Source organism: Zalophus californianus, chromosome 13 (genome assembly GCF_009762305.2).
Source record: "Zalophus californianus isolate mZalCal1 chromosome 13, mZalCal1.pri.v2, whole genome shotgun sequence".
Classification (NCBI taxonomy): domain Eukaryota; kingdom Metazoa; phylum Chordata; class Mammalia; order Carnivora; family Otariidae; genus Zalophus; species Zalophus californianus.
The window spans coordinates 6,843,084-6,870,387 of NC_045607.1; the positions used below are offsets into that span (position 1 = coordinate 6,843,084).

Consider the following 27,304-nt stretch of genomic DNA (forward strand, 5'->3'; position numbering starts at 1 on the left):
CAAGAGGCCTCGGGTACGGCAGCCCCCCATCTCCGAACTCCAGCACGAAAGGGACAGAAGAGGTGGGGAAGGACAATATAGAAGGGGCACCCCTAAAAGCCACAGGCGCATGGCTAGCAGCAAAGTCCAGTCCCAAGGCTCCCCCCTTCAGGCCTGGAGTCCGGACGGGCTGCCTGCATCTAGAAGAGCCGTGGGGACCAGAGGCACTTGCTCTGTGCCAGGCCCTGGGCTGAGGAATCTCACATCCTTCACTCACTCCATTCTGCAGATGAGGAAGCCGAGGCTCAGGGAGATTCAGTAACTTACCCAAGACCTTTCAGCTGGGGGTGGGGGCAGCCAGGACCCGCCAGAGCCTGCTTGGGCGCCCACTGCATGTTCGCTGGCTGCCTGGCACAGGCTCAGCCCAGACACCCGCTGAGCCAGCCCCAGCCCCAGACACCATGGCCCGAGGGAAGGGGACCTGATGGGGAGACAAACAGGCATGTGGAGAAGGAGAAAACACGTGGCATGAAAAGACACGCCTCACACAGGTGACAGGTGCAAAACAGAGGCTTTAATCCAACCAGCAATGAAGGCGCATGGGGCTGGGGGGCGGGGCACAAGGGGGGCAAGGGCAAGAGGAGCCAGGAAGGTGGTGGTCTGGACCCTGGGAGGGAGGCCAGCATGAGGCCTCTCCTGGGAAAACGATTTCTGTGACTCTAGCGGTTCCTGTCCCGGCCTCCGCCCAGGCCATCGGCCCAGATGTGAGGGTCAAGCCCCTGAATTGTGCTTCTTGGGAGCTCCCCCTTCCCAAAGGAGATGTGGATCCAGATAGAGGATGGGGGTAGTGGAGAAGGGCAGGCCTGGGCTTGGGCCAGGGAGAGCCTGCAAGAGGCTGGCCCAAGAGCAGTCCTAGAAGAAAACTCAGGACCTGGCATGCCAGCAGGCCCTCACCCAGCCCAGCCCCTGCCAATCTGCAGAGCCAAAGCCTGGGCTTGGAAGGGCCATGGCTGCCTCATCCTGGAGAGCCAGTGGGTGAGTTCAGGGAGAGGGGAGGATGGGGGGGGGGAGCTTCTGAGTGCTCCAGTGGCCCCTGACCCACTGCCCTGAAGGGCAGGGAAACAGGGCCAAAGGGCCCTGGAGAAGCAAGCAGCAGGGAGGAGGGAGCAGAACCTAAGATTCCGGAGGAATCCAGGTTCCCCACAACCACAGCGGGCCCCAGCCCCTCCCTGTGTCTCTGCCACGCCCTCCCAGCCTGAGAAACTTTAGAAAGGCAGGCCTCACCCATCAGCCAGTGAGCAACACCCAGTGCCTACCCAAAGGGCAGCTTCCAGAGACCACCCTTGTAGAGGGCGACAGGAGTGGCTATGGCCAGAAAACCCAGCAGAGCCAAAGGTCAAAGAACAGAGAAGCCAGGATGAGGCGCTGGACACAGGTGCCGCAGGCCCAGGGGGCAGCCATGAAAAGAAGCTGGGAGGGTCACGGGCCAGAACACCCAATGCTTCTTGGTCCCCGACTCCCCCCCGAGGCTGGCCACCAGCCTCATCCTCCAGTCTTCAGAACCCCAGACACCCACCCAAACATGGCTTAGGAAACTGACCCACCCCACGGGGAGCAACTGCCCCAACCCCTAAAAAGGCAACAGGACCTAGGAAAGGAAAGCAATGGAAACCGCAAACCCCTCCCCTCCCAGTGGTGCAGACCAGCCCAGGTCGCGCGCTGGACGGGACAGGAGAGAAAGGAGAAGAAGGCCAAGCGTGGGGCCGGGGCCCGAGCACACCCTCCCGCCATGGGAAAACGGGCCCCCCTGTGGTCACTTCTCCCCTCACTTTGGGTCCTTCAGCCTTAGGCCCTGGGCCTCCCTCCACCCCATGCTCACCACCCACCCCAGCAGACAGCCTTCTCAGCAAACAGAAAGAACAGAGGGAGGGGTCAGGGAGTGACCGGAGCTGGGGCAGGGGAGGGCAGGCACAGAACTGCGGCCTGGGTGGCCCTGGCCGCTCAGCCCCTAGCACGAGGTGACCGGATGGATGGGCAGCAAGCTCCCGAACTTGAAGTGCTGGATCACAGGAAACTTCTCCAAGCACTGTGAAGGGGAGAGGGGAGAACAGAGGTGAGGACGGCGCTGCACCCCTGTCAGAGGCCCACTCGGCCTCCCAGGCCTCCAAGCGACCCCTGGACAACTCTGGAGCCTCGGACAGGCACGGATCCCAGAAAGTGTCTACCCAGGGCCCAGGAAGGCGGCCATCTCAGGGGGAGCTCCCGGGGCCTCCAGGGAAAGGGAAGACTTCCTACCTGTTTCTGACCACCTCCTCCCATCTAAAGACCTCCCCCCACCCAACTCCATGACAATCAGACCCACCAAATAATGAGTGAGGGAGAGGGAGAAAGGAAGGGAAAGAGAAGGCAGCCCAACCTCACGGCGGGGGTGGGGGGGCGGGGAGATGGGGGGGGGGCAGGGAGTTGGGGACCAGAGATGAAAAGAACCCTCCAGACCAGAGGGGAGCGCCCAAGCCCAGGCCCCGGTCCTGGAGAAGAAGTATGAGGACATTTGGATACAAGCTTGGGAAAAGGGTCCAAGACCCATTTTTCTGCAATTTTCAGTTCCCTGAACTGAAAAGGGCGTGCTGGCGAGCACTTCACGGTGAGACAGTAAGAACCAGGTAATGTCCCTCGACCCCCAGGGCAATTCCCAGCAGCCCTGTGCATGGGGCAGACACAAGAACACTGAACAGGGGTATGGCCCTACTCCCTGAACCCAGCCCAGCCGGGACCTCAGCCCAGAGCTCTGGTGGAGATGGGGAGATTGGCAGGGCCTACCACAGAAGCTGGCCTGGCCCACAGGCTGCCGGGCCCCAGGCCACACACCTCGACCCTCTGACCCAGGCACTGCTTAGCACCATACAGGACCAGGAAAGGGAGGGGGGCCCCAGCTCCCAGCCTCCCCACCCCAATCCTGCTGTGCCTAACACAGGCCCTGGTCACTGGCTAGCTCTCTCGGGCAGCAGCTCCGAGCGAGGGAGGCTCCGCCTTCTCTCATACCTTTGACCACAGAAAACCACCAGGATGGCTGGGTCGGAACATGACTTACAGCTTCAGATAGGGCGATTCCTGCTCTGTGACTGTGGTCTCAACCTCCTCCTAAGCTTCGGGGCACAAAGGTGTGCCCCGACTGGCCCAGGTCCCCTCATCTCAACAACCAGGTGCAGAAATGAGGAGGTCTTGACCAGCTGTAGGTCAAGTGGGGGACAGCCAAGGCCTGAAGGGGGCTCAGGAGGTGAGCAGGAAAAGAAAAATCTTTCTGTGTGATGGAAGAAGGATGAAGAGCTAAGCTCCGAGAGGGAGCAGAGCTCCAAGCCACAGCCAGGCTGCTGGGCCTACAGCAGAGAAAGTGGGGAGCAGGCCGGGGTGGGGTTCCTCAGGGGGAGGAGGCGCAGAAGCAGCTCCAGCAGAGGCAAAGGCAGCTGCCGTTGTGCTTATGTCATCAAGGAAGTGGTGGGAGTTTGTAAAAGGGCCCCCCCCCACCCAGGGCCCTGGAATTCCAGAAAGGGTCAAAGGTCAACCTGCTTCTAGCTCTCATTCAAAGGAAGCTGCAAAGGCCAGAGGCTTAGCAGGAGGGGGCAGGGGTGGTTCTCCGCACTCTGCCTTCAGGGACCCAGAACAAGTTTCCCCAGGGCCACGGGACAGGAGAGGGGCTGGGCCAAAGGCAAGAGGCTACTTGGGGCAAAGGAAGGCTGAGGCTTCAGGACAACAGTGGGAGGGAGCCCCTGGTCAGGCCTTCTCCCAGCTAGCAGTGCCCGGGGGTGGACTGGGCAGAGCAGCATCTTCAGCTCCGCCGGCCCCGCACAGACACTTCAGCGGGAGGCCCGGATCTGCAGGCCCTTCCAGGTGCTGGTGTTTCAAGGGGCAGAAGGGATTCTCCAGGCCCTGACAAGGCCCTTGGGAAATGAGCACCAGCAGTGACAGCCCTAGGGAAAGACAGGCCCCACCACCCACAAGGGCACCGAACACGTTTGCTTCCTCACTTCAGAAAGGCAGGGGCAGAGATGCACACGGTGGGTCCCAAATCCCGAGGCCACCTGATGCCAGGCCTCGTCAGGCCTCTGTGGCAGCTCAGGGGACCAACTCCCCTCCCAGAGCCCACTCTGCCTGGTGGCCCTGGCCTTGCTCGGACTTCAAGACTGGTGGGCCTCGCGGGTCTTCCCCATGGACTGAGAACTGACCTGAAAACACAAGTCCTTTTCCTGGGACCTCTGGGAAGGGAGCAGGCGATCCCACGGGCTCTCGGGGACCAAAAAACCAAGGGGTACCTGCTAGCAACGTCACCGAGATGCGGTGTTCCTAAATCCCCAGTCAGGGGGCTCCAGCGCTATCCTACAAAGAAGTCTGGCCGCCACCCAGCACCTGGCAAGGCTGCCGGCTCGTGCTGCACCTGCGAGCATCCAGAGCTGGAGTCTCCCCCGTTTGGGGGAAGGGTACTTTGTGATCCCCTGGTGTTCCCTCGGTCTGGGCCTGAGCTGCGGTGGCTGTCCTCCCGCACCCGCAGAAATCCCACAACGGTTACAACTGTTCTATTCTGTTTCTGCGGCTGCACCACCATTTGGAATCTTAGCTTGCTCCTCCCTCATCCTGTCGGGCTGGAGCTCCTCCTCTGCAAGGGGCAGGTAGGGGAAGGGAGCAGGGGCTCCTGCTCTGCCCGAAGGGCCACTCCCCCACCCCCCAAGATAAGTTTAGAGTCATGCAGGAAGGACAGCACTTCAGACCCCAAAGCAGGAAAGGCACCAGAGTCCTGCCTGTGGCGCCCGGGAGCAGGGGTGGGAGGCTGGAGGGGCCAGGCACTCCTCACACACTGCACACAGCCCCCAGCAGTGGGGACGGGTTCCCCACCGGCACCCACTGTGGGACTGGCAGGGGGTGGGTGTCAGGAACAACAGGACACCCCGCGGGCAGTGACCCGGGTGCTCTCCAGGCAGGGGACAGCTGGACTGGAGGGCCCAGTGGGCTAGCCCGGAAGGAGTCTGCGCAGCCCCAGCAAACGCTCCTCTCAGATTAGAGAGGTATGTGGGTTGGAACCTAAACACAGGATGTGAAGTCCAGAGGAAGGGGACCAGAGGGGGAGGGGGCGGAAGGGAGAGACGGGGCCAGGCCCAGTCAGTTCCAGCGCCATTAACCCCTTCAGGGCCATGCAGAGAAACAGGGCCAACTGGACCACCAAACCACATCCAAGCCTCTAATACCCTCTCCTCCCTGCACCCCTGCCTCCATCGACAGGATCTGAGTACACTTTGAGGGTAATGAAGCAGACCCAGGGAACCGACCTCCCTCCCTCCGTGGGAGAGGGCTGGCCAAGGGTCAGGAGATGGGCACCCATGGGACAACATCGAAGTCCACCAGCCTGAGGGCAGAAAGAGGGGACTTTGGGGACTCGTTACTCTCGGTGAGGGACTTCACATCTAGGCCCTTCCGTGGCCAAGGTCACGCAGCTCTCGCACTGGCGTGCACAGATGTGAAAGGAGCTAGCGGAAGGGACAGGATGGAAAGAAAATGTCTCCTCCCTACTTGCAAGAAAAAAAAGCCACCTCCTTGGCGGGAAAAGGGTGCCAAAGAGGAAAGAGGGCAGAGGACACCCTCAGGAGCTGGGCAGCCAACTCCCAGCAGGGGGAGCTCAGGGAAACCACCTCCTCGCCGTGCCTCTCCCATCTGAGAGCAGGAAGACCACCTGAAGTGGTTGCCAGAAATATCTGCTCCCAGAGACCTCCCACCTGCCCAGGGACCGGACCCACCGAAGACTGAGAAGAACCAATCTGGATGGTGCCTGCAAAGCACATCCACTTCTGTGTCCCCATGGGAGACACAGCTGTGAGGGGCCTCTGGCCATGTGACAGAGCCCTGAGCTGCAGGGCCTTGACTCATCAGTCACAGGGCAGAGCCGGGCCTCCGCCTAGTGATTCTTTGACTGCCTATCCCACAGACAGAGACTCCGAGGCCTGCAGGGTCAGAGGGGCTGGCCCAAGATTCGGAGCCAAGCAGCAGAGGGGGTGGGTCAGCAGCCCCAGGACCAGCCCTTCTCACCTCGGCCTTGTACATACGGATCAGACCCTGGTTCACTTTGGACCAGGAGGGCACAGCGCTGATGTTCCACAGCTGGTTGGAGTGCTCTGCAAAGGGGCCTGTCTTCATCTGGAAAAGAGAATCCACAGCTGGAGAGGCAGGCTACCTGGGAGCTCATCCCCCGGATCCCCATAGCAAGGTCACGCATATGTGCGTACACACAAGCATGCACGCACACACGCACATACAAACATGCGCACGCACACGCGCACACAAACATGCACACGCACGTACAAACATGCACACGCGCTAAAGCACATACGTGCACGCGTATATATGCACGGACAGACACGCACACACATGCATGTATGCTTCAGGACTTGGCTGCATCATCTGGGGGGGGAGGGTACACACACGCACACACACGCACACACACACACACACGCACACACATAAGTACCACAGACGGTCTCTCTTGGTCTGCAAGACCCACTGGGAAAATATAACCTCCAGAGTCACCCTCTTTCTTCCCCAGCCAGAAAAAGGGGGCCCGATTCCCACCACCACCACATTCAGCAGCCTCAGAAAAATAAAATCTCAACCCAAGCACCGGCTGGGACTCCCAGCAATTCCTACCCCTCAGCCACCGAGCGCCACACCAGCGCCAGGGACCTGCTCCCATTCAGATAAACAGCAGCAGCAGGCCCCCCAGCCCTCCCCGGCCCCACACACAGGGTGGGATCTACTGCCAGGTGCTCGGGCTGTACCTGCCACAGGCAGAGCCAGAGCCAGAAGAGCGGGTTTGGGGGAAGGGCAAGGTGGGCAAGACCAAATCCAGGCATCCAAATGCCCTCTGTGTGGCAGGCAAAAGGGAGGGAGGAAAAGAGGGGGCAGATGTGAACCGTGAGCCGGGGGCACCTGCAGCAGATTCGGGAGGAAGGTCTGTTTAGAAAGCCCACCCCACTAGGCCGGGAGGTAAGGAAGGGACGGCACTGACAGCAGCAAAGGACAGGCTGGAGCAAGGACAGCTCCATTCCTGTCCCTCCTCTTGCCAAGAGTTTGACACTCCAGGAAGGAAAGAGACTCTGCAGCAAGCCCAGTGACGTTCCCATGACATGAGAAACCACAGCACTGAGACAGGGAGGCTTGTGTGCCTGCGTGCACCCCTCCGCACAAGGCCAGCACATCTGTGGCTAGCAGGCACTTCAACCCCCCTCAACACTGCCCCCCAAGCTTATAAACAGTACTGGTGCTGGCTGGGAGAATGGGGTTCAGCACCCTGAGCCCCAGGCTTCAGAAGAAAGAGTCTGAAAAGCAAAGAGGCTAAGCTGGCAAGGAAACAGAGACTTGGACCCTGAGTGGGTGGAAGGTTCCAGAAGAGGCTGTGAGAGGAGGCGCGGAGGGGGAGAGCTGTTCCAGGGACAAAGGATGGGCCTAAAGCTCCCTCTCCATATTGGGCATAAGGATAGGGGCCCAGGAACTCATAATATCCCATCGTTTGGCTGTGGACTCCCCGGGTGACCCACTCCCACACGCCTCTCATTTCTCCAATAAGGGCCTTGTACCAAACTGCAAGATTTAAGTCCAAAAAGCTGCCATTTACTACTGTCACCTCCCTCCCCTGGCTAAAGTTCCCCAAAAGCCTGTCTCAGCCCCCACGTTCAGTAGCAAGGACAACAGATTCCTTCCTCTAGCAGCGAGGCCACAGCCTGAGGTGGCAGATGGAGACAGGACCCACCCTGGTGGCCGCAGGGCTTTTCCTGGGTTAGTGCCTACACCCACAGTCTTTCCCCACCTCTCTATTTCTAAGGCTCCCTCCTCCAGGATGGCTGCAGGTACCCAAAGCCTATGGGGCCTGGCCTTCAAGGAGCTTTGTTCCATCCATCCTACTCAAGCAGGCTCCACCCCCAACTACCAGCCCTCCCTCTCGCCCCACCCCTTCCCCCAAAGCTCTCTGGCCCTTGGGGACCAGCGCCAGGCTCCAGTCCTCTCCTGCACACTTCCAGGCCCAGAGAAGTTCAGGGATCACTGGAGATGTGTAATCAGTTTCACTCTGGACAAGGCCCAGTGAACAAACCACCCCAGAGGCACCCTGCTGGCTTGGTCCCACAGCATAGCTCCAGAAGCCTGCTCAGCAAGGGCCCCGAGGCCTGAGCCAGATGACGCTGGGAAACCAGAGGCTCTGCCTCGTGGGCCAGCCTCACCCATTAGGGGCACGGGAGGGGACCCCAACAGGCCTCTCTGGCCTGCTGGCAGAGCCCCAGTGGCCCTGCCCCTCCCCACGGAAAGGCCAAAGATGCTCTTTTCTCTGGAGGAGCTGCCCCCCCCAACTCCACCCCGCCCCCAGGCCTTCAGTGTCCCCAGGTCTCCCTAAGTCCTTCAGAAGGAGACTTTGCAACTCTGGGAAAGGAAAACAGACGAGGGGGAAAAAAAGGAATCGGGAGCGAGAAGACAAAAAAAAAAAAAAAAAAAAAAACTAGCTCATTCTAGCCACAAAGGGAGAAGAGAAAGAGCGAGAACGAGCAAGCAAGCTGCAGTCCCGCAGTGACCCCAGGGGAATCGTGTGAGTCAGAGCAGCCATATTGAGCAGGAAATTACTCACAGACGCTGCGTTCCTGCCTCTCCACTCCCAGGAGAATCGGCCTTTTGTAAATGGTTCCTCTGTCAGTAACTGAGGGGGGATGGGGGGAGGCTCTGCACAGCGCCTTCCTGTCAGCTCCTTCCCTTCCAGCTGAAATCTGATCCCTCCCTTCCCAAAACTCCAAATTTAGAAGCCAGATTGAAACTGAAATTCTTTTCCTGCCTGCCCTGGGCTCTTAAAGGCGCCAGGGCTGCATTTCCTGAGACAGCAGAAGCCCTGCAAGGTGGGGTCCCTCATCCAGGATGCCCAGGGCTACCAGGGCAGGTCCTGGGAGACGGGGAGGAGACGCCCAGTTCCACTTCCAACTTCTTGTTGTTTTGTTTTTTCCTCCTAGTCGCACCAGCCGTCCTGAAGCCCCGGTCTCCAGAGGCAACACCGCCCCCCTTCCAGCCCGAAGCCCACGGAACTCTGCACAGACCCCCAGGTCCCCTGTGTCCCAGTGGCAGGCCTTCAGTCTCCCTTGGTCAGGGTGAGCCAGGCCAGGTCACTCATGACGAACTAGGGGCGGTGAAACACTGGTGCCGGGTGGAAGGGGGCCGGGGTGGGCGTAGCCAGCACCCGCAGTGCCAGTCAGGTCTCAGCTTGGCCACGTGGGTGAAAGGGAGCCCTCAGCCCTGCTAGCATTCAGTGTTCACCACCATGCCCAAGCACCTAGACCCAAAGTGGAAACCAGGCCTCGCAGAGAGGGTGCACAACAAGCAAAAACTCTAGGCTCTGCCTCTCTGCCTCTCCCCCGATTAAGTTACTAAAACCTTCTCGAAGTTCAATGTGCCCTTAGCGCCATCTAGTGTCCACTGCAGGATTTCCTCCAGCAGAGGAACTGGGTCCCAAACTTTAGAAAGCTTTTGGGTTTTTAGACCAGCATAACCAACCAACCAAATAAAAATACAACACTTTAACCTGGAATCAATTCCCATCTTCCCCGAGGCCCGGCCTGGCCTTCTTCCTTGTTAGTCACTGACGGGGACACAGGGGCTTGGCCAGCCACCAGAGGGGGCCACAACGGCTGAGCCTTTTAACCCCCACGTGAGCAAAGCAATGGCTCAGCCTAGAATGTGTACCCCTTCTCCCCACCCTGCTCCTCCCGCTCCTCCCAGGGTCTCCCAGGGCTCCCCAGACCCTCGCATTCCCCTCTGGAAAGGGAAGCACATGACTGGCTCTTGAGGCAGTGAGCCAGGCTGCCCCAAGTCCTTCCGACCTTGGGCCTGCTACACTGCTGAAGGCAGCAAATCTGAGACTGAAGCAGTGGCCGCCCAGCCATCAGTCCCGGCTCCATTTGCTGACTTGGAAAAACGTGTCATTCCCCTCTGGCCTCTGGAGTTTGGCAGAGGTCTGAGCCGAATGCTGACCATGAGCAGCCTGGGGCAATGGCTGCTTAACCAGGCTTCTCTGTTCAGGGGCCTCAGAACTGGGGCCAAGAGAGCAGCCCCGGTGGGGAGGGGACCACGGCCATGGCAGGAGCATCACTGGGCCCAGACGTGCATATGGGCATTGGAAAGAGAATGGTGGCAAGACCCTCTCCAGACAGCAGAACAGGGTACCTTTGAAAGTCTGGGGGAAGGGGGAGAGGTATGCAGCAGGGAGGATGAAAGGTCCTGACAGCTCCTGAGAGACAGGCCCTTGAGCAGTGAGTCCCCAGTTCCGTGCGAAGTCACCTGGCAAGTGTATTTAATATAGGTTCCTGGCTCTTGTCCCCCAGGATTCTTGATTCAGAAAGCTGGCATTGGGCACAGGAACGTGGATTTTAACAAGCTCCCTGGGTGACCTTGAGGAAGTGGGAGACCCGGCCTTAGTGGGCAACATCACCCAGTTAATAAACATCCCCTGCCAGGTGGGCTGGGGGCCCAGGCCTGTTTGGTTCACCTCCAGCACTTCAGCTGGCCCATGTCCTCAGGCACTGACAGAGATGTGTCCCCTCAGCAGAAACCTATCCCTGCTGTCCGCATGAGTCTCTCGGCCTCCTGCAATGGTTTCATCCCACACAGCCACATGCATGTGCTGGACAGGCCTCATGGGCCCCACACACCCGTCTCAGACCTGCTGCATCGGTCACCAAGTGCACTAGTGACGGAGTCTCAGTCCCTCAGCTCGAGGCCCACGGAGTTCAGGAGTCACCCCAGACCAGTGATTTGGGGGAAATCCTGGACAGTCAGAAGGTGGCTTAACCTTTCATAGGCCTGGTGGGCCTTCCTTGTCAATAACCCACCTCTGAGGGCCAGCCCTGCCGTCCTCAGGCAAGAGCGCTGGCTCTTCTGTCCCACTCCAAAGCCACCAGCCCCAGTTCATCTCGGCCTGGAGGCCGCCATGGGCTTCTCCCTCACCCCCTTCCCCTCACCTCAGTGATAAACAGGATACATTCCAGGAACATGTAGTCTTTGTGGTTCTCATTCACAGCCTTCTCATCGACAAAGTGCCTGGGCTCCAAATAAGGGTGGTCTGGGAACAGCAAAGAGCCCCAGGGTTCAGAACCAGACATTCACACCCACCAAGCACCTCAGTCCAGGGCAGTCTACACCCACCCTGGGGCCACAGTCCCGCCCACGTGCCCTCAACACTTGACCTTGCGGGAGCAATAAATGATGAGTATGTGTATGTGCGCACGCACAGTTGTGCATGTATGTGTTCTAGTGGAATGAGCAGTGGCTTTGCCTTTTTCTAGCCGTGTGACCTTGAACCAGTGACTTCAGCCCTCTGAGGCTCAGTTTCCTCATCTCTACAGTGGGGCTATGAGGAGCACCTCCCTTATACTGCCTGGGACCACAGGAAAACCCCAGGCACGGCACCCACACAGGTTAAGCATTCGTCAATGGTGGCTAGTCTCATGCAGGCAAAGACCCTTCCCAGGGTCACTGAGAAGGTTCTGGGAACCTTAATCTACCTAAAATGCTTAGAGCAGTGCCTGGCACAGAGCAAATACGCAAATGCTTATGAGTATTATTTTGCAGGCGGTTAATCCTACCCTGAAGCAAAAGTCACCACCCGATCCTCACCCAGCGGAGACCCCAGGGAGCTGCCCCAGCCTGGAAAGCAGTGGCCAAGTCGGGGGAGCCAGCAGAGAGGGCCCACAGGAAGCGGCTCACTGCCCCACGCTGGGTGGCTGCTCCCTGATGGGCCCCCTTGCACACAGCTCGATGATAACGGAGGATGATGCCGGTCACCAAGTCAAAAGAGCCCCTCATTTTCAACATAAAACCCGCAGCTGCTGCCAGGAGCTGGGGCGCATTTCACACCAGTCCATTATGCGCCAGGCGAGCGCCCCTGCTCCAGTCCGTGTCACTTTCTATTATCTCGGCACACTCTGCCTCCGCCTCCCCCGGCCTGCCGCGCTGGCTGGCAGCACAAGGTCGACAGCAAACAGCCTCCGTCAATAGCCGGTCTAATGCCTGCTTTATAAGCTGTCACTGTCTGCCCTGAGCAGCAGAAGTGAGGCGGGAAAGGAGGAGGGCGGACAGAGCACACACCCCTGGGGGGGGGGGGCAGAGGGGTAGGCACCCCTTCAGTACCTATCAGCTGCGAGCTACCCCAGATGAAGGGCAGAAACTGAAAGTCGTCCAGGCCCCACACTCCCTGGCTGCCGGCTGGCTCCATCCTGTATGTCTTCTGGAGTTTCCGCATAACCTCCAGGTACCTGCGCAGGAGGTGGGGGAAGAGAGAGGCAACAGAAAGCAGAGAGACAGTCTCAACCCTTCTGCCACTGGGAGCTCACGGAGGCCAGAAATAACTACCTAAGAGTGTAACTGGTCTCTATTTTCAATGAAAACCTACATGCGTAAGTTATGCATCAGCTGGTACTCTCAAAATAATGTCGCTTTATTTTTTTCTCCCACGCTCAGCCTTCTTTTGGCCCAGGAAAGGGGGGTTTAGCGCCAGCAACTCCTGACAATGTGAGACCCTGGGCAGGAGCCCCAGGCTCTCTAACTCTGGGCTGCCCATCAGAAAGCTGGTGGGGGACAGAGCAGGTCATCTCCTGGGGCCTTCCGGCTCCCACCTTCCCTGTTCTCAGGGGCTGCGTCAGCATCACCACAGTGGGGCCCGGAAAGAGAACGGGTGCTGTCAGAAGCCTCTGGTGGCTGCACCACACCTGTACGGCTGGGCAGGTGGTTCGGGGGGGTGGGGTGAGGTGGGGAGCGGGTCAGAGCCCGACTGCAGGGGTTCAGCTGGCTGTGTGAATTCAGGGATCAGAAGACAGCTGATTTCTCTGGGCCTCCGTTTCTTCATCTATAAAATGGAAATGACTGGGGCGCCTGGGTGGCTCAGTTGTTAGGCGTCTGCCTTCGGCTCAGCCCATGATCCCATGGTCCTGGGATCGAGCCCCGCATCGGGCTCCCTGCTCGGCGGGGAGCCTGCTTCTCCCTCTCCCTCTCCCCCTGCTTGTGTTCCCTCTCTCGCTGTGTCTCTCTCTGTCAAATGAATAAATGAAATCTTAAAAAAAAAAAAAATGGAAATGACGGTCACTGCTGCCTAGAGCTGCTGGGGGAATCTAGGGAGGGAGCTGCGCGTGGAGAGCTCAGGACGCGGCTCGACACGGCAAACACACGGAAGCATTAGCAGTCGGCACGTGACTTTCCTTCGCTTGTCCTTACTTGGATCTGAACCTGTCAGAAGGCTTCTGGGATGCCCCGTCCACAGCCAGAGCTCGATCAGGACAGGCCAGAAGAAGCAACAGCCAGTCAGGAGCGCCTGCCAGCATCCCGCCCCAGTCTGACAGGGAGAGGAGACCCCTGCTGCTCTTCTTCTCACTCACCGATCAAACACCTTGAAGACGATGGCTATCTGGTCGTCTACCCGAAGCACCCCGATCTTGCAGAGGCAGCAGAGGAAAGCAGCAAAGGCTGCTTCATGTCCTAGGGGAGAAGAAAATAGCCGAGGTCGACGGTCTTCCAGAAAAAGTAGTGGTACTGTTCTTGGTCTCACCAGAGTCCAAATCACTGAGAACTGCCCCTCTACAGAGGGGGGTCAACATGGAGATAATGGGGCCTCTGCCCCTTCCAGAAAGACCCAGGACCTTTTGAGAACTACCACTACTATAATTCTAAAAGGTGGACTTCTTAAACAGACATTTGCATTGTGTTTTGTAGGTTTAACTCACTCGTCAGTTCCACGCTATCCATTGAGCACCTACTACAATGGCAGCCACTTTCCGTGTCAGGCACTAGGGAGACCACATCCATGCCTTTGCGTGATAGTTTATGATCTACCAGGATGACAGACATTAAACGGACAATCACTTCTATAATTCCAGCTCTGAAGGAGAAGGACAGGGTGATAACTGGAGGATATATCACAGGGGGCTCAAGAAGATTTCCCTAAGGAAGTAATATTTAATCTGAAAGATGAGTAAGAGTTGGTAAGGCACTGGGCGTGAGGGAAGCAAGAAGAGCAATCTAGCCAGAAGAAACAGCATGTGCAAAGGTCCTGAGGTGAGAAAAACTGGGGTATGTTTGAAGAACACTAGGAAGGCCAGTATGGCTAAAGCAGGGAGAGCAAGGGAGAAAGAGTAACGAGATGAGGCTGGCGATCAGACAGGCCTTACCTGCTACGTAAGAAGCTCAGACTCAGGACCCTAAGAGCAACGGGAGCCACTGAAGGCTTCCAAGCAGGGAACAACACATGGTCACATTACAGGGTCAAAAGGCAGCCCTTTCCATGGGGTCCCTGGCTGACTCAGTCAGTGGAGCATGTGACTCCTGATCTCGGGGTTGTGAGTTCAAGCCCCACAGTGGGTGCCAAGATTGCTTAAAAATAAAATCTAAAAAAAAAAAAAAAAAAAAAGGCACTCCCTTCCTTTCCCAGTCATGTCAAACAGGAATGGTCAGCACTACCGACACCACTGATCAGACTCCAACTGAATACCATGGTTCACAGTATTGTAAAAAAATGTATTTGGACCGAGGCAGGGAAAGAATATTTCAGCGACTTCCTGCCCCATCTCTGTAGAATGAAGGTGCCTCCAGGGCCTGGGAAGCTTGTGAGCTGTTCCTCTCACCTGCACTGTTTCTGATCTCCACCAGCCAGAGTCCCAGCCACCATCACTCGGGGGCTCTTGCGCACTTCACAGCAGAAGAAAAACCCACCCCTGGCTGACCTGGCCAGTCTCCCCTTCAGGGTCCCTCCCGGTCAGTCTCAGTCAAAACCCCACCCCGGGAAGTCTCAAAACACTTGATAAACCTGCTCCCCAGCAACAGGGGGAACAGAAGACAACGCCTCCCCAGGACCCAGGTTCAAGGGGGCCCTTCTCCAGGCCTGCCAACGTGGCCTGTGCTTGTCTCGAGGAACCTGAGCCCCAGGCGAGGGGAAGGCCTAAGAGAGCAGCCGCTCTTGCACTTGCCGCTTCAGGACAGGTCAGAAAGGTGAGCCTACTACAGCAGGGTCCTCCCTCGCCCCCCCCACCCCCCCACAGAGATAACACTTCCCCTCTGAGGTGCCTGCATGTGCCCTCTCCCAGGGAACTCAGCAGCACACAGACACTCGGCTAGAAGAGGGCGTGCCACAATGCTGCCGGGCGCTACCGAGCTCTTTCATTTCTCAAGGCTCTGGTGAAGGGTCGCCTTGAGATATAGTAAGGGCTCAATAAATTATTTGCTGATGGTGCTAAGCTCACAGACCCCGTCTTTACAAAGAACAGAAATCGGTGCTGCACAGAGACACCATGCACATGGCATCAGCTCCCCCTGGTGGACCAAGGCAGAGCCGCGGGAGCAGCACCAGGCCTCCCCGCACCCGGGGGAGGGGGGCGGGCACTGCACCCCAGCTGGCCCCAAAAGGCTGCTTGCTCAGATGGCCCCCAGACAATCTGGAGCAAAGAGGAAGCAGCCCAAGAAGAGACTGCAGTGAAGCCAAGTAAACACCGGGAGTGGCAGGTACCTGTGCCATAGTCGATGCGTGTGGAGTTCCCCACTGACTCCTTTAGGTAAACAGCCACCTCAGGCACGGCAGCTGCCAGATGGGTGGGGACCACTGTGGCCACCAAGTTTTCTGCTTCCTGATAACACAAGAGACACAAAGTGGTGGCAGCAGATTAGGCAGCATCCTGGTGGCAGGCACCCAGGAGCAGCATTTGGCTGGGGTCCGGTTGGCCATGCCAGGCCGGCCTGGCTCCCTGCTCTGACTGAAAGCTGAGGAGGGAGACACTGACCCTTACGCCACAGAGTCACTACCCCGGGGTGGCTTTTCGTCTGCTGGCCCTTCCTCCAGGGGACAAGGGTCTGGGACAAGATGGGAGGGAACTGCAAAGAAGCCATTCAACTCCCCCATCTGGTAACTCGCTGACATCCCTACAGACACCATCTTTCTTCACATTCCCGGGATAACAAGAATGTGTGCCGTATATCCACCCAAACACGCATACAAGAACGTTCATAGCAGCATTATTCGTAGTAGCCAAAATGTGGGAACGAGCCGCCACCGAAATGTCCACCGACCACAGACCGTGGTGCCGTCAGGTGCTGGAACACGACACCGCAAGGCAAACGCTCTGCTGCTCCGCACAACATGGGGGACTCTCAGAGACAGAACACTGAGCAAAAGAAGTCAGACGTTTATAAGAAGTTCAAAAACAGGTAACACTGATCTATGGGATGGAAATCAGAAGAGTTTGGGGGGTGGGGATATCAACTCGAAAGGGGCACCAGGGCCCTGCTGGAGTGCTGGAAAGTTCTAGAGCTTGATACAGGTGGGGGTGCAAGGGCCAAACATGCTGAGATCCAGCCATCCACACAGCTGCGAGTTATTCACTTTCCTTTAAGTTTTAACTCAATAAAAATCTTTAGAAAAAGACTCTGTGCCCTCTTAGAGTCCAGAGGCAGCCCCAGGCTGCTCTGAGGCAGGGACAGCATTCTGCTGGGTCCCTGGGGCTCCCCTCTGCTCCAGGAGGAGACACTGGGCCAGAGAAATGAGGACCTAAGTCTCTCTAGGTTCAGTCTATAGACACCTGGCAGGGAAATCTCCTGGAGACCTGAGGAAAATCTGGATTCCTGGGCCCCACCCTAGACCTACGGACTGCTTCTCTATGGACAGGGCCCATGAGCCTGCATTTTTATTTGTTGCTTGCTTTGAACAGCTATCACCGCTATAGGACTCAAAACTAAAGACGTTAAAAAAATAAAAACACACTGAATTCTACTCCAGAAACCAATATTGCACTGAATATTAACTACCTAAAATTTAAATAAAAATTAATAATTTAAAAAATCAAGAAAAAGAAGCACAACACTAAATTCTTTGGGATTTGCCAAGAAAATAGAAAAGTAAAAAAGTAAATAAATACACACATTACAAACGGGGCGCACTGAGAAGTTTCTGTCCCCTTTCCCACTCTCCCCTGCCCTCAGAGAAGTCACAGCTTTATTAGCCTCTTGTACATCCTTCCAGTGACGCTTCCTTATGCAAACTGAGCAGCACAAACATATCTTTTCATTTTTCCCCTCTTTCCTACCAAAAAGTAGCTCGCCATGTGTCAGACCCCAGGTTCCTCTTTAACGGAACAATAAACCCCAGACCACCTTCCCCCAAGCTCCTAGTGGGCTCCTAGTCTTTCTCATAGCTGCGTAGCACTCCAGGTTAGACCTACTAGTCTATCTGACTGGTCCCCTGCACGTGGACACTTGCGACATTTGAATCTGTTGCTAATGCAAACAATGACCTAATTAACAGCCCCATGCAGGGGACTGGGCATCCATAGTGGCGATTCCGAAAAGATGGTGGGGGCAGAGGGTAAATGCATTTGTACTTTTGGTAAATGGAATCACCACTTTAACAAACTCCCCAGTGATTCTGAGATGCCTGAAAGCTCCTGCACCCCCTGGCCCAGCCCCCAAGCATGCCGTGTGGCAGCCTCACCTCGTCAAGTTTGGCATACCAGGTCCTGTAGGCCTTGTTCCCAAATCGAGAGGGCTGGTCCACCGGAGGGGTCTCATCAATCCACCTGTCCAGCGTGTTGAGAAGGGTGACCAGTTTCTCAATGGCCTGTAGTAAGCAAAATAGAGGGGCCAAGCACAATGACTAGTGGCCCCCATCTAGAGCCACAGAGAGAAGTCCCAACTGCTGCTGGACAATGACCCGTAGGCATGGCATTAGTGGTTAAGTGCTGGGGAGATCATACACTCCTACAGGATCAAGTTTTTAAATCCAACTGTCTGGGGGCACCTGGGTGGCTCAGTGGGCTAAGCGTCTGCCTTCAACTCGGGTCATGATCTCAGGGTCCTAGGATGGAGCCCCGTTTCGGGCTCCCTGCTCAGCGGGGAGTCTGCTGGTCCCTCTCCCTCTGCCCCTCCCCACATTCACGCTCCCTCGCTCTCTCACAAATAAGTAAATAAAATCTTTAAAACACGGGCCCCAGGGCACACATTATTTTGTCGCCTGCTCAATTTCCTCATGAGCCTCATTCCACATCAACATGTAAACATAACTTTACGACAGCCTTTACTAAGTTAATAGCATCTCATTGTGCCAACATACTATAATATTTTACCGAATCCCTCCCTGTTAAACGTCTGGGTTATTCCCAATTGTTCCTTCCCACAAACAATCTGGGCAGCCCCCGTCTGCAGAACTGCTGGGTCAGAGGTCCAAACCTGTGTAATGCTTTGCAGGGCCACGGCGTCAGGGAGCCTATCTCCCTACACCTTTCCCACAGCAGGCAGGAACCAAGGAGTGGGATCGGTGCCACAGGCTGGGGCAGCGTTAGCACACAGCATGTTACGCAATGATGAAATAGGTGAGGCTGATGATCCAAAACACAGGTCTGGAAGGGCAGCTAGAAAAGGACTCCTGGGTGTAGCTTGTAAAAAAAAAAAAACAGGCCAGGGGCGCATGGGTGGCTCAGTCGTTAAGGGTCTGCCTTCGGCTCAGGTTACGATCCCAGGGTCCTGGGATCGAGGCCCCCGCCCCCAACCCGCATCGGGCCAGGGAGCCCGCTTCTCCCTCTCCCACTTCCCCTGCTGGTGTTCCCTCTCTCTCTGTCAAATAAATAAATAAAATCTTAAAAAGAAAAAAAAATAGGCCAAAACGAAAGGCCAGCGCAAGGCACAAGGCAGAGAGAGGGTGTTCAGAGGCAGGCAGCCCTGGGAGAGAAGACCTTGCCATGAAGCAGGTTTTGCCTGTGTCTACTGGGCACAAACAGCACAAAGAGAGACCTCCAAGAGCCCCTGACACTGGGTCGGACCTAGCAGGGTGGTGCCCACATGAAAAGTTGTGAGGAGGAAGGCAAGGCTCAGTCAAATCCACTGCTGCATTGCGCAGGCTCCGCACAGCAGCGGTCCAAGAGCTGTGCGGGGAAGGAAGTGACCTTGAGCTAATGGAATACCTGTCAGCCAGTGCCCACCCCCACATAGCTCCAGGAGGCACAAATCACACTGCAGGCCATGTAAACTGCGCCTCGTGCAACGTGACAATGGCCTCAATGTTGCCATCCCTCACCTCCCCTTTCTCTATGCTTGGGGTGCAAGAGCAAGCAAAAGTTACCTGTAAGAGGGGAAATCTCCCTGTACACCTGGCTGAGGCAGAGGGCCCGGGTGACATAAAGCTGCCCAGCTGAAATGTGAGACAAAGTGCTGCCAGAGGCCAGCTTTGTGAAGAAAGAGGTTACCAGGAACTGATAAGGACAGAGCAAACCTGATCCCATGCAGCAACTGGGACTCAGGAGCGATGAGGCAATAATCCCAGGCCCAGGAAGCACCAGCCAGGCCCAATTCCCTGACGATCTCAGTCTTGGGCAAGGCACTGAAGGGGATAAAGAAGGTGTGGGGAGGCCACAGTAAGCCAGGCCCCAGCTGCCAGCTCAGCTGGAGTAATGAATAATTAAAAGGCTCCTAGCTCCTCTTTCTGGAGAGGGTTTTTAGAATGCAGGGGCTGCCTCTATTGTCTGACTGGCTGGGGCAGAAGGGTTTGAGGGGGGGCTCCCCCCGCTGTGGGCTGAACCCTCAGGAAGCACAAATTATAATTTGAACTACCCTCCAGCTCCCTAAACCAGTGCTTCCTTTTGGATTTCATGGACCAGTAAAATTTTCTCCAAACCACTACTTGCCAGCGTTTTCTTTGTCTTTGCGCCCAACTTAAATAGCAAACAGAACAACAGCAAAAAAATAAGCCTCTTATCTACCCACATTTTGCAAAACCCCAAAATCTGAATCCCCAAACATTAAGACAGATATAATCATAAACTGCAGGAGGGCGCCTGGGTGGCTCAGTTGGTTAAGCGACTGCCTTCGGCTCAGGTCACGATCCTGGAGTCCCAGGATCGAGTCCCGCATCGGGCTCCCTGCTCGGCAGGGAGTCTGCTTCTCCCTTCTGACCCTCTTCCCTCTTGTGCTCTCTATCTCTCATTCTCTCTCTCTCAAATAAATAAAATATTAAAAACAAAAACAACAAAAACTGCAGGAGAGCCTTCTAAACATGGGTCTAGACAGTCTCACCACATTGCCCTTGCTTGTTCCCTTCGCGGCTGGTCTGGAAGCTTCCCCCTAGGGCGGCTCTGTCTGCCCTCTGCCCAGCTGCCATCCCTGTAGGAGGAGGCAGGAGTGAGAGGAAGCAGGAGCCCCAAGCAGCTGTGCTGGGGCCTCCCCCCATCTGTGGGCTGAGATCACACGCTGTGAGCCCTGCCTTCTGCTGCCCTGCCAGCCACTGGCAGAAGCTGGGAGACCTCTGGAGTCCAAACTAGTCACCTCTGCCCACCAAGTGATCACCCTGGCACTGGAATGAAACCCAGCTCAGGAAGCGCCCCCAACTGAAGCAATCACACCACTACTGGAGGTCAGAACTGAAAAACAGCTCATGATAACAGCTAATAACGATAAAGACATCCAGTATGAACCAGGCACTGTCCTAACAAGCCTACATGTAGGATCCCACTGACTTCTCCCCAGGGGCCATGAGTCAGTCTGCCGGCTCTGTTACTCCACAGATGAGGAGATAGAGGGTCAGAGGGGACGAAACCACTCAGCTTGGAAGGGAGAGGTTATCCAAACCCAGTCAGCCTGACTCCAGAACCCAAGCACTTAACCACGCTGCAATCCTGCCAAGAGAACAGCTCCTGAGCTAGGACAACACCCGGCCAGCGTGGAGTCTACCATCAAAGCGTGAGCGGAAGTTACGGGACCTCAGGATCTGCTGGGGTGATTAGAACACCCCCCAGTAATTAGCCTTCCCCCGCCACACTCCCTGCCCACTGAGGACAGCCGAGCCTCCCTCACCACAGGCTCAAGGACAAGCCCTCTCTCTCCCAACCCACAAACTCAATGGTGGGCCAGGCCCCAAGAGTAGGAGGTCTATCCCCAGCACAGGTCCGGCTCCCCTCCAGTGACAGAACAAGACCTCTGCCACTCCACAGCCAGTTGGGGCCCAGGAAGAGGCAGCTCTCCTGAGGCAGGGTGTGGACAGACCAGGCCACGACTGGGCCAGGCCTTCTCCAACAGGGTGGGACAAGGCACGGAGAGGCAGCTCAGGCCCTGGTGTCTGAGATAAGAGTCTCAGGGTGACTGTGAGCCAACTGGGAGAGGAACCCAAGAGGCCACTGGAGGCCTGGGACCCAGCCCTTGGAGATGGCATCCAGCCACAGCAAATAGCCTGCAAGGCCACACCTCCCCACAGCTCTTGTCCTTTCTCCACCAACGACCTATCTCCAGAAGAGCAGCCAAAGAGCGTCCATCCTGCAGTGCATGCCCTCAACTCAGCATCCCCACTTCCAGGAATGATTCCTCAGGAAAGAGCGCCCACAGATCTATATGTAACGATGTTCAGAGCAGCAACATTTAGGGACACAACCTCAAAGTCCACAGTTAGGGCTGTTTAAATAAATGAGGGCCGGCTCAATGAGGCTACCATTTACATCGTGAAGGGGCAGCAGGAGAGGAGGAGCTCAGAGGGCAGGTCTGGGTGACATTCCCCAAACCGTTCCCGGGGCCGCCCCAGGGAGCTGGGTAGGAGGGGAAAGACAGGGAGAGGTCAGCTTTTTGTTAATACACTTCTATTAGTGAACCCTTCAGTGAAGCACACTTACTTCATTTATAATCTTTTTTCGTTTAAAAAGGTACATAAAAACACCAGTTAGCAAAAATGCAGGCTATAAAACAGCATAGTTACCTTGATCCCAATTTTATAAATATACATCTACTGACAAATTGGGAAAAAAAAAAAAAAAAAGATTAGAAATACAAACACCAAGAAGGGCCCGGGTGGCTCAGTCGGTTGAGTGTCTGACTCTTGGTTTCAGCTCAGGCCATGATCTCAGGGTCCTGAGATGGAGCCCCACCAGGATCCAGCTGCCGGGTCAGCTCTGTGCTCAGCGTGGATTCTGCTTGCCGCTCTCCCTCCCCCCACTCATGCGCGTGCTCCTTCCCTCTCTCTCTCAAATAATAAATACTGTTTAAAAAGGAAAAGAAATACAAACACCAAAATGTCAACTGCACATGTGCTCAGGCGATCTTATTTCCTGCACTGGCCTGTTGTGGGCCGTGAGCACAGGTGACTCTCTGGAGCTATTCTGGGAGCAGCCCTGCTCCAGCAGTCTCCCCTGCCTGTGCCTACCTCAGAGACTTTGTACTCGAAGGTCAGCTTCTTCCCCTTCACACCTTCGTTGAGCGTGAGGATGAATCCGATGTAGTCAGCGTACGCCTACCAAACGAAGTGGGGAGTGGAGACGGAGAGAGGGGTGTCAGACCCCTGACCCTCCACACCCCAGCCAGCCCCCAGCTCCACCCAGTTCCCAAAGAGCTCCTAGCTGTCCCTGGACCCCGGCCTGCCAGCAGTAGAACAATAACACCAAATACTCCACCCTACTCTCTACCCTAAAGAGCTGGTGAGCCAATGACCACAATGACACCTGGACCTTCAGGCAGAGTTTATTGTGTGCTCACTACTCCTGACAATAGCTTCTTTACACAACCCCACAAGGTAAACACTGTCACTATCCCCATCGTATAGATGAGGAAACCAAGGCCTCAGGAGAGATGACTTGCCCAAGGTCTCCTAAGACCAAGATCTCATTAGATGTGGAGCTAGGACCCCACAAGTCCTCCAACTCCACTATACCACCAGGAGTTCAAGGAATACCAGCAAGGGTTCCTCCACTGTCAGTCTTCCAGATGTTTCCCCCACCAGACAGGCCAGGCTGTGAGCCTGCAGTGCAGACCCCCTGCTCCCAGGAGAAGAAACTGTTTTCTGCCCATGGCCAGGTCTCCCAGCACACCCATCCCTGGCTTCCAACTGGGCACTCTCTTCCCTGTTGAGTTGCAGGTTACAACCAGCACAGGGATAAGAAAGCACTAAGGTGTAGGCCCCGGGAGCAAGTGACTTCTGTCTGGTGTCGTTTCTTCTTCGTCTCTGTTGCCTCTCATTCTCTTCCTTCCTCCTTCTCCAAAATGCCAGCAGCAGCCACAGCAAGCCCTGAGAACTGACCATTCCGTATCTAGAAGGGAGCATTCCTGTACCAGGCCCTTCCTACAGCCCGTGGGACGGCCACAGATGGAAACGAGGGGTCATGGGGCAGGTCCGAGCCCTCATCCTGCCTGCAAAGCCACAGTCGTTCCTGCAAACTATACCGCGATGCAAAGACAGGAAGCAGCAAGAGGCAGTGTCACCCTCCACGGTCCCGGCTCCCACTTGGGCCTGAGTCTCTTGCTGACTAAAGCTCAGGTCATTCTTACAAACAAGACTGTGAGCAAAGTCTCCACCAACGCCACCATCCTCATCCCTGTAACAGTAACGACCATGCCCGCAGCTCAGTACAGCTCACAAATGCCTAGCACTGGGCCAGGTGCTTTTTGGACTTTGAGTCATCTAAGCCTCCCAACAACAACACTTTACGGTAGAAGAAATAGGCTTGGCCAGCTTAGGCGCGCTGCCTAAGTCACAAGGATAGGAAATGGCAAGCCTGGGCTTCAAGCTTTGACCACTCTGATCCTAAGTCTACGCTCCTGGTTGCTGCACTCGGCAGCCTAGTGAAACTGTGTGGACCATGCCACAGAGTCACTTGTCGAGCCACGAACTTGAGTGGTGAGCTTCAGAGCAAGTGAAAGCCTTCTATCCAGTATCATTCAACACATACTCCATTAGAAAAAGTAACCAAAACTTCCCAAAAAGTGTTGGTGCCTACAGCAGGATCAACAAACTGCCTACAAAGGGCCAGATAGTAACCATTTTAGGCTCTGCAGGCCATAAAGTCTGGTTCACAGATTCTCAACTCTGCCCAACTCTGCCAGTTAGTGCGAAAGCAGCCATGGACAATACATAAATGAGCCTTGCTGTGTTCCAATAAAACTTTATTTACAAAAACAGGCAGAGGTCCAGATTAGGTGAGCAGGCAGTAATTTGCCGACCTGTGGCCTAGAGCATAATGGCTCAACCCATGGCTATCTAGAGACAGAGGACCTGGGCATGAATCCTGAGTCTCATCCCAACCACTTGCTAACTGTGCCATCCGGCTAAATGTCTTTATCTCCTGGCCTCACGTTTCTCACCTTCAAAAATGGAGATGACCCCTGAGCCCACCTCCCAGGGTTTTTGTGAGGATTAAATGAGCTAAAAAATACCTAGCACATCATAATCACCCCATCCTCCTTGGAAAACACGCAGGGGGAAAGCAAGGAACTAAAGCCACGTTTGGATTCAGCCAATCTGCAGGTTCAGGGCAGACTTGTGGTTCTCAACACAGGCGATCTGGCTCCCAGACAACTTCTCACAAGGTCTGGAGACATTTTCGGTCGTAATACCTGGGGGAGGGGTGCTGCTGGCATCCAGCAGGTAGAGGCCAGGGAAGGTCCTAAACATCGTACAATGCACAGGACAGCCCCCTACAATAAAGAATTATCCACCCCAAAACGTCACCAGTGCTGAGGTTTAGAAACGCTGAGGTAGAACAACCAAGATGACAAAGGGACTCAAACGTGTCCTTTGAGCAGCTGAAGGGACTAAGGTGTTTATCCTGGTGAAGATTCAGGGGGAGAACATAACTCAGAAAAGACATGATAACCATCTGCAAATATTTCGAAGGCAGGCTTATTTATGAAAGAGGAGCCAGAGAGGCTTGCGTGGCCCAAGAAGAGCCACGGCCATTATAGGATGTGGGCTTAGTGTCAGCACAGCGGACTCCCTAAGGAGAACCTGCCTTTCTGCACAAGTGACCCCCCCCCAACCTCAGCTGAGCAGACCAGGTGTGGACACCTGGCTGGAGCTGGGACCAAGGCTTTCCCTGGGGATTTGGCTTTCCTTTTCTTAGTCCCAATCTTTCCACAGCCTCTGCCAGAAGCCCAGGAGGTAGAAGCTGTTATTTCCTGCCCACCATTGGACTGAGCAGCACAGAAAGCTGGTCTGCACTTCCCCTTGCTCTAGGTCCCAGTTCCTAGGTATTTTTAGGCCCAGCCACCTCCCTGGCCTAGGTTTCCATGAGATAGATAACCTCCTCTCTCTTAGATACACTGGCTCCAAGACCAGCTATAACTTCTCCCCCAGAGAGAGGGGGACAGCCGGCTCCCCTGTCAGCTCTCTCCCTAGCTTCTAACAGCTCTAGTTCCAAGAACAAGGAAGGTCAGGAGCGCACTGTCTTTGAAAAAGCCGAAGTTCTTCACCCCAGCTCTGGCCCTACAGTGCAGACACCACTGGTACCTGAGAACGCTTCCATTTGCCCATGTCTGGAACTGTGTGGATCTCCTTTTTTGGAATGATGAAGTTCTGAGTGGCTGGAGGGATATCCTCCGAAGAATCTTGACAAAGAAAGTGAAGAAGCAAATACATAAATAGAATCTTCCCCTCAACCCAACTTTCTCCCTCTCTCTCGCTCTCGCTCTCGCTCTCTCTCTCTCTCTCACACACACACACACACACACACACACACACACACACACACACAAGTTTAAACCAAGACTCCAACCCCCAGTCCCTAGGGTAAACCAGACACGTACTCCCAGGACAATCAAGCCAAATCCACTGACCGCCTGCCCTTCCACCCTCAGCCCAGAGCCCCGCCGTACTGGGAATGCCCTCAACAACTGACGCGTTCAGCTGCTCCGCGGTGCCCTCACCTCCCGCTCCCTCACCAGAGAATGGTTAAAAAATAAAACGAAGTTGACCTTTTAGACAAAAGCAGGCAATTCAAAGAAGGAGGAGAAAAATTACAAACGACCACCCGTAAACATTTGAAAAAAACTGCCAACCTCTGAATAAGCACAGAAATGTAAATTAGAGGAGATGGCTTTTCCAGATCAGGGTGGCAGATTAAAACCATCCGGCATCGACTGGGAATGGGGAAGCAGGAGCTCTCCTGCACTGCCGGTGGGAGTCTTGGCAGAATCCTCTGAGGAGGCAACTCAGCACTGACTTTTGAAGTAAAAACGACACAGACCCATGGAGCCAACATTCCTACTTGTAGGCATCAACCCTTCAGGGGCTCACAGAAATACACCAAGGTGTATATAAAGGCACTTACTGCACGGAAAAAAGGTAGAAACAGCGCATATATCAATTGACAAGGCAATGGGTAAATAATAATATGCCCATATAATGGAAATCTTCATAGTTTTTTTTTAAAGATTTTGTTTGTTTAGTTGAGAGAGAGAGAATGAGAGATAGAGAGCACAAGAGGGAAGAGGGTCAGAGGGAGAAGCAGACTCCCCGCCGAGCAGGGAGCCCGATGCGGGACTCGATCCCGGGACTCCAGGACCATGACCGGAGCCGAAGGCAGTCGCTTAACCAACTGAGCCACCCAGGCGCCCATCTTCATAGTTCTTTAAAAGAATAAAACCTAAATTACTGACATAGGAAAACAGCCTAGATATTAATAAGTGAAAAAAGAAGGGGCACCTGGGTGGCTCAGATGGTTAAGCGTCTGCCTTCGGCTCAGGTCATGATCCCAGAGTCCTGGGATCGAGTCCCGCATCGGGCTCCCTGCTCCTTGGGAGCCTGCTTCTCCCTCTGCCTCTCTCTCTCTCTCTCTCTCTCTGTCTCTCATGGATAAATAAATAAAATCTTAAATAAAAAAGTAAGTGAAAAAAGAAAATTAAGCTATATTATATATAACATAATCTCATTATTGCAAAAATAGCTATACATACTCACATAAATGTGTATCAGCATATGCATTGGAAAAATCTGAAGGATTAAACCCCAAAGTTAATTAATAGTCATCTCTAGGAGGTAAGATTTATAAGGGACTTCCATTTCTAAGTTACATATTGCTATTAAAAACTAGCATACGCTATGGGGCGCCTGGGTGGCTCATTCAGTTGAGCACCCAACTCTTGATTTCAGCTCAGGTCATGATCTCATGATCTCAGGGTCATGAGATGGACCCCCGCATCGGGCTCCATGCTGGACATGGAGCCTGCCTAAGATTCTCTCTCTCTCTCCTTCTCTCCTCCCCCCCTCCACATTCGCGAGCCTAAGCACGCACTCTCTCTTTCGTAAAAAAAAAAAAAAAAAAGAACTAGCATACAATAATTTTATAATCAGGAAAAAAAAAACTTTTAATGGAGTTTCTATATTTGCAGAACTTGGGGAAAGGAAAACACAGGGCAGTTCCACATGCTGACCTAGAAGCAAACTTCACACCAAAGTGGACCGCTGAGTATGAGTGGCCTCTCTAGCCAAAAATACCTGGCCCACACTGCAGGATTCCCTTTACTTTATGACACTGGAAAATACGAG

General features: G+C 55.1%; 1 protein-coding gene across 4 annotated transcripts in view; it reads right to left on the bottom strand.

Annotated features, from left to right (window-relative positions):
• Positions 1–533: 533 nt before the first annotated feature.
• PTPA (protein phosphatase 2 phosphatase activator) overlaps positions 534–27,304 on the bottom strand; it is a 30,555-nt gene continuing 3,784 nt past the window's right edge. For all 4 annotated transcript variants that reach the window (XM_027614534.2, XM_027614535.2, XM_027614536.2 and 1 more), the window contains exons 2-10: positions 25,268–25,365; positions 22,193–22,279; positions 17,510–17,635; positions 15,536–15,653; positions 13,416–13,515; positions 12,175–12,299; positions 11,007–11,107; positions 6,052–6,159; positions 534–2,065 (exon numbers count right to left, since the gene is read on the bottom strand). In XM_027614534.2, the coding sequence (XP_027470335.1) occupies positions 1,988–2,065; positions 6,052–6,159; positions 11,007–11,107; positions 12,175–12,299; positions 13,416–13,515; positions 15,536–15,653; positions 17,510–17,635; positions 22,193–22,279; positions 25,268–25,365 (941 nt within the window). In that variant the 3' untranslated portion in view covers positions 534–1,987. The remainder of the gene's footprint in view (positions 2,066–6,051; positions 6,160–11,006; positions 11,108–12,174; positions 12,300–13,415; positions 13,516–15,535; positions 15,654–17,509; positions 17,636–22,192; positions 22,280–25,267; positions 25,366–27,304) is intronic.